This window comes from Protobothrops mucrosquamatus, unplaced genomic scaffold (assembly GCF_001527695.2).
Source record: "Protobothrops mucrosquamatus isolate PMUCROS unplaced genomic scaffold, P.Mucros_1.0 scaffold327, whole genome shotgun sequence".
In the NCBI taxonomy this organism is placed as follows: Eukaryota; Metazoa; Chordata; class Lepidosauria; order Squamata; family Viperidae; genus Protobothrops; species Protobothrops mucrosquamatus.
Window position 1 is genome coordinate 1,357,804 of NW_015386666.1, and position 6,885 is coordinate 1,364,688.

Genomic DNA, 6,885 nt, shown 5'->3' on the forward strand with positions numbered 1-6,885 from the left:
GAAAAGGCCGCAACTGGTGAATCAGGCGGACCTGATAAAACGCCCCCCTGGTCACGGCCGACAGATGGTCATCCAAAGTCAGCCGTGAATCCAGGAGGACTCCCAAGTTGCGCGCCCTCTCTGAGGGGGCCAAGGTTTCGCCCCCTATAGTCAGCGATGGCGTCAGCTGACTATGCCGAGGCGCCGGGAACCACAGCCATCAAATGGAATGGGCAAAGTGAATCAAAATAGTAAGTTGTATCAAATTATACATAGTTCTGCGATATTTAATCAAGCATTATTTTCATTAGAACTTATGACTGTTTCAGCTTTCTTTTTATTTGTTTAATGTTAAAGGATTTGACTGTTCAAAAATAAGGCAGATTCTTTATTCCTTATGTTAAAAGTTAAATCACAAAATAAAAAGATTATGTTCTCAAGTCAGGGAAAAGCACTGGGTCAGGACTGCAATCTCTATTAATTAGGTATCCCAGCTGGGCAGCAGGTATGCAGCTGTTAACTTGATCAATGACTTACCTAAATGTCATCTCTACTGATTCGCTTATAAATTACCAGCAAGTGAGACTAATGTACAGGTGCTAATTTATTTAAACTGTTCTCTAGATTTCTACATAGCTTTATAAACTGCATCTGGCACCTAATGTTAGCTGTCAGTTGTACTTAGACATGCCTGTCCTAACGACTCTGTTCATTAGAAATGAGCACAAATTATGAAATATTGTGAAAAATGATACATCAAATGGAATGGGCAAAGCGAATCAATTAGAGAAACTTCATACTGCATATTCACACATAGGAGAATAAAACATCCTGATTTCAGAGCGCAGTCTATAATACCAATTAAAAAGCAATTGGTAGGCTTCTGAAAAGTTATATATCAATTTACTGGGCTTTCCCCCCCTAAGACTCATGGTGTAATTTATAGCTTAGCTATTTGATTTCTAAAAAATAAAGCCTCTAGTAAAGTACTGTTCTGAGCAAAAATAACCTTTGAAAGCAATGACAATGCTGTCAACATAATTCTTTGTAGGATTTGTTTCAAAACATGTATCCAAAATGCCAGAAAGAAAAGAACCATAGGATGTCTACTTTGGAAATGCACTACATGCACTGATTAACAGTAGACAACAGGAGATGCATAAGTGCTAATCAGAAGGAATTATTGCCATTCCAAGCGTAAACCCTGATAATTCTGCCCACAGTGTTAAGAGGCTTTTATATTTTGTAACAGAAATTTAATTATGTATAGCAGGCACTGTTACACAATCTAAGTATTTACAACACCTGATATTATAAGAGAAAACTGAACATTCATTATAGACACTATGCTTTGCTAAGTAACAGCACTGTGCAAAAAAACAGAAACTGTGCTTTGTTGCAGACTTGAAACATACTCTCTTTGGAAGTTTTTGCAAATATTTCTCAGAGTGATATGATTTTGCAGAACCTAATAGGAAAATTTGAGTTCTTTCAGGTTTTGAATAAACAAAATCCAGGAAGGTCATACAGAGAGGTCAAGGCCAGTACAACTCTTCCAATATTAATCTGACCATTAATTTCCCCAGAATCTTCATTTCCCTACATCCCACTGGTTACCAATGCCACTACTGGTGTGCTTAGTTTTTGCTCACTGTCCCCACGGAACATGCATGTTTTGATCTGTCTCCATACATGTTTCAGTCTGGATATGGACTACAAGCTTCTGTTAATAAGCACAAACTGAGCTGTGGTGGCGCAGTGGTTAAAATGTAGTACTGCAGGCTACTTCTGCTGACTGCTGGCTGCCAGCAGTTTTCGGCAGTTCGGTTTTCATTGGCTCAGGGTTGACTCAGCCTTCCAACCTTCTGAGATCGGTAAAATGAGGACCCAGATTGTTGGGGGCAATATGCTGACTTTGTAAACCGCTTAGAGAGGGCTGTAAAGCACTGTGAAGCAGTATATAAGTCTAAGTGCTATTGCTAAATAATATCTTATTCTTTCTTGACATCATTTTAAAAGAAAAAAATAAATGAGTTCATTTCAAATAAGATGAATAAGATTTTCAGAATGTACACCTATTTTCTTGAGGAAACAATGATATCCTAGAACAGCTGAGGTAAATTATACTATGACTAGATTTTACTCCGTCTCCCCAATTCTGGGAGCCATTGGCTTTGGTCTAGATTTGAAATGCTTTTTGATGCTCAAGATGCTGCTTTCTTGTCTGTTAAAAATTGTCATATTTTCCTTCATTTCTGCTAAGTCCTAAGAAAAACAGGATACAGATTGTTTGGGAGCAAGCTGTGCTATCATATGAGTACTGGTAAGCCAATGTATAAAAAAGCAGTTGGATGGGAAGGCACTACTTACAAAGAAAATGTGGGTAATCAAACAAGCTTCGTGTTTCCCATACTTCCCCTTCCAGTAGATGTTTCTTCATTGACCACATTGAAGACTTTAATTAATCAAGTATGGAAAAAATAGCTGGGAGATGGGTATATATTATCATTGTACTACATAAACAAACATTAACTGTTTTGTTTTTGTTTTGCTTTTAAAATTTTTCTCTTCTTATCAGGTCCCTACGTTGTGGGCCAAATCAGTATTCTTTAACAAAATAGGTTAAGAAACTGGTCAATGTGCCAGACATTTCTTTTCAGCATCTCTACTCAAATGCTATATAAAAAATAAAGATATTAAGGAGATGGACTCAGGTGGCATAGAAGCAGAAGTGTTTCTGCAAGAGAAACATAAGAATTGGAGGATGGATACTTAAATTCCAATGAACATGATAGATGAGCCAGAAAAACATTTTTAAATTTCATTTTCTCAATATTTTCATTTTATGTTTGATAAAACATTTCAGTCCTTTTGATATTTCTAATTCCAGCAGTCAATTTGTTATTTGCAATCACTAGATTATGCTAACAAAACTCCTAAGAATTTTCTTCACACACTGAATGAAGCTTGATTTTGACTTTTCCCCACTTTTTCACAAACCTTGAAATAAATCTGAACAATTGTTCGTGCCTAATGAAGGTCCAGGCTTGCTTTATCCTTCTTCTGAGTAATCACACCTTCCAATTTATTATTCCTTTCTTCTTTGGAAGAACTGTGAAGCTGAAAGCGTAAACTTTGGAACTATATTTTAACTACGAAAAACTGAGTTTTGTGAAAAATAAATAATAAAAATAGGGAATATATTATGTATTTCTGACTGCTGTGGTACATGTTGGTTTGATTCAAGAGGAAATTAGAGCTCCTGAAACATTCTAAACATGCCCCAAAAATGATTTTTACCCTTAATAAATTAAACATGTATATATTTAAGACTAAATAATTGGCAACTCTTTATGAGGATTTAAATGCTGGTAGGACCCTGTAAGCATATGCCTCAGTACAGTCACCCCGAGAACAATGGAATCCTATATAAATATGGCTTCTTGCTGATGTACTTAGCAGAAAGGTCAAAACTTGAACCACACTGCTAACAAACTGTAAAATGATCCTGAGTAGAAAATCCTTTTGTTCAAGTCCTATAAGAGAATTTAGTTTCAGATATTAGAATTGTACACCTCCAGTGTCATTTAAAGAAAAAAAAATACACTAACAGGAGAATTAAAAGACATAATTTTAAAAAATGAAAGTGAAATATAAGAACTGCCTTGCTAAAAAAAAAAAAAAAGAATACCAGCATAGTATTCAGTTTTCAATAGTAATCAGCTAGATCAGGGCGTTTCAACCTTTTCACCCATTGTGCCACTTTTAGGATATGGCAACATCCGAGTACCACCAGTCGCCTAACAAGGTGTCAAAAACCTGATGACCCCCCCCCCCAAAAAAGGAAAAAAGTGATGAAGTACAGGTAGTCCTCGACTTACAACAGTTTGCTTAGTGACTGTTTGAAGTTACAATGGCACTGAAAAAAGTGCCCCCAAGCCACAGCCACGCAAGACACCTGCCCGCCCGCCCGGCAGCGCTCTTCGTCCTGTCTGTTTTCATTGTTGTGAGCATTTCTGTTGAGGATTGGCAGCGGGGGTGCGGTGGGAGGTGTTTGGTTTTTATTTCCTCCGTCTGCTGGATGGTTGCAGCAGGTTTTGGTCACTTCACATGACCCTGGGACACTGTGACTGTCATAAATATGAAACAGTTGCCAAGCATCTGAATGTAAATCACAAGACCCTGGAGATGCTGCAACATTCCAGCTGATCGGCGCTTCTTCTGGGCTCAGCAGAAGCGCCAGGATCAACACCGAGCTCCAGCTGGAACCTGGCGCTGATCCTGGCGCTTCCGCTGAGCCCTGACAGCCCTGCAGCTTCAGCTATCTCTCACTCAGGCTTGTGCGGTGCTACCACCAGTTCAACTCATTCCCCTCCCCCGCTACCACTTTTCTAGAAAGGTCGCGTACCACCTGCCAGGTGCCAATGTACCACAGGTGGTACCCGTACCACTGGTTGAAAAGCCCTGAGCTAGATCAGTGGTGGCGAACCTATGGCATGGGTGCCAGAGGCGGCACTCAGAGCCCTCTCTGTGGGCACGCGCGCCATCACCCCAGACCTAGGCCTTCAGCTAGGTTTTATAAAACCTTTTCGCTTTAGGCCTCCATCGCCGTGTGAAAAAAAAAAAAAGGTTCAATCAGTCAATTTCAACTTCTCGTGGGAAAAAAAAAGATCTTGCAAAGTTGGAATTGATTGATTGAACTTTTTAGTCCCACCCAGTCTGCCATTACCACCACAGCCACGCCCACCCAATAGGCCACACCCACCCAATGGGCCACATCTACCCAGCACTCGACGATGCATAAGTGGGTTTTGGGTTACAGTTTGGGCACTCAGTCTCTAAAAGGTTCGCCATCACTGAGCTCGATGTTTTCCAGTGCTAAGAAACAGGGTACAATGATAATATTTCTTCCTTGTCCCATCATTCCATCTTTAGAAGTATGTGGAATTTAAATTATCATCAAACCAATCAACCTCTGCCATAGTCTGATATTCAACTATAAAAATCATTAAAAAAGGAATGAGGGAGAATTAGGTTAGAAGAGAGGTAGTATTAAATTTGGTAGTTTTATTTAAAATGCCCATAAAATGTTATAAAACAGATAATCTAGCACAAGTAATACTAAAAATATATTTACAAGCTTTTGGCTCATTAACCAATACTTACTGAAAGAAGAAATTAAAGTGAAACAAAAGTCTAGTTTTAGACATGTTTGCTCAGAAATAAATTCCCATGGATCAACCTCTAAAACAGGGTGCAATAGCTGCTGCCCAAAACATTGGTCTTAGGAAAAGGTCACTTGAGTTGCTGGTTGTTATAGTATCATACGTGAACCCCCCCAGCATAAGTATACCTAGCAGGTCAAATTGTAGATAAATGCTTCAAAATGCTATATAAACCCCAATAGTGGTTCTTAACGAACTCAGATCAAGGGGATTATCCATTAGTAGTTTTTAAAAGAACATGCTGTGCTTTAGCAAGATGGAGTATAGACTTCTACCCTGTGAAGCCTGACCTTGCACAGTAGTAGGGGTAGAATCTCTATTCAAAGCCATCGCTGTAATGTTTTCTATGTACAATAGTATTCTCTGGTATGCTGACAGTTCGATTAAAATTCACAGAGAGCTGAGAGACTCATGCTGAAGCAAAGAGCTTTCAATTCTGAAGCTCTGCAGTAAATTACTTCTCCAACTGCGCAACCATACTTACATCAATATCCTCTTGGGTAAAACTTTCTGGATCTTCTCCCATCATGTTAGCTAAATGTCTCTTTCCTATGTTGAACTCTTCAATCTGTTTTTTAATAAAAGATTCTGTGTATTGTTTAGGTCCTGGAGGAACATTACTTTTCTTCTGCGATGCTGAAGTGGTAATGCAGATTAGCCTTCCCATCTAGAAGAAAAAGCACAACGAAGCTTTTAAAAACAGTAACATTCATTAATATCTGAAGATACATGATACAACAATTCTGCTAAAGTTAAACAAGCCTTGGCTTCATTAGTACCTGCATGAGACTTTATCTGAGTTTTTATATATCGCTCTGATTTGATGATGAAACAAAGAATATAATTAATACATTGTGCACACACACATGCATACCGATGCACCTCACATACAGATAAGGGAAACCACAGGCAGACACTGTGGAGATAAAGGATCACAAGTAACATTTTGGAGGGTTGAAGGAGATAAAGTTTTGAAGTGACTTTTTTTTAAAAGCTTCATGTCTTTTTTAAACTACATGTTTTGTCTTTTATCTTTTTATCTCAAAAATCAAATAACTTAGTATTACCATATCTAGACTGCAAAAATCTAGATAGTCTACATGGCCTAAAACAACTGTTGCTAATTGCTGCCATTTAATAGTTATTTGGATTTTTGCTACCGAAACAGGGTTACCTTTTTTGTCTCCTGTCATTGTGGACACAGGAATTCCCAACATCCATAAAATAGGGTTTGGAAGCTCTAAGTTGTCCACCCGAGGTCTAGACCAAAGAAATTTTACTTTGAGTTGGGAAGCTTATAAATCAAATAAATAAATACCAAAATCCACAAGTGAGCAATGTTTTTACTATATTAATAACAATCAAAATATCACAAAGTATACGTGGGGCAAAATTCATCTAACCACCGCTTGCTTAACAATGGAAATTTGTGGTCAATGGTGGTCATAAGTCAAAGTCATGCCAGTTGCAAAGTGCCTGAATTTTGATTACGTGGCCGGGGGTGGGGAGGAATCGCTGTAATGGTCCAGTGGTTGCAATTTACTTTTAGTGTTGAAATCTCAATCACTAAACAAATAGTTGCAAGTCAAGAAATACCCATGTCTCTTATCTTCCCTCACTGTCAAACCTCATAAAACAATCTATTCAGAAGAGAATCTGTTTGCACCTCCCCCCCCCCCCC

The 6,885-nt window shown here is 38.5% G+C and overlaps 1 protein-coding gene across 2 annotated transcripts in view; it reads right to left on the minus strand.

Annotated features, from left to right (window-relative positions):
• MRPS9 (mitochondrial ribosomal protein S9) overlaps positions 1 to 6,885 on the minus strand; it is a 46,171-nt gene that overhangs the window by 28,051 nt on the left and 11,235 nt on the right. The window contains exons 1-2 of one of the 2 annotated variants that reach the window (XM_015815245.1): positions 6,379 to 6,460; positions 5,689 to 5,871 (exon numbers count right to left, since the gene is read on the minus strand). In XM_015815245.1, the coding sequence (XP_015670731.1) occupies positions 5,689 to 5,871 (183 nt within the window). In that variant the 5' untranslated portion in view covers positions 6,379 to 6,460. Of the gene's footprint in view, positions 1 to 5,688; positions 5,872 to 6,378; positions 6,461 to 6,885 lie in introns of those variants that run through there. The other variant, XM_015815244.1, reaches the window with a different exon arrangement.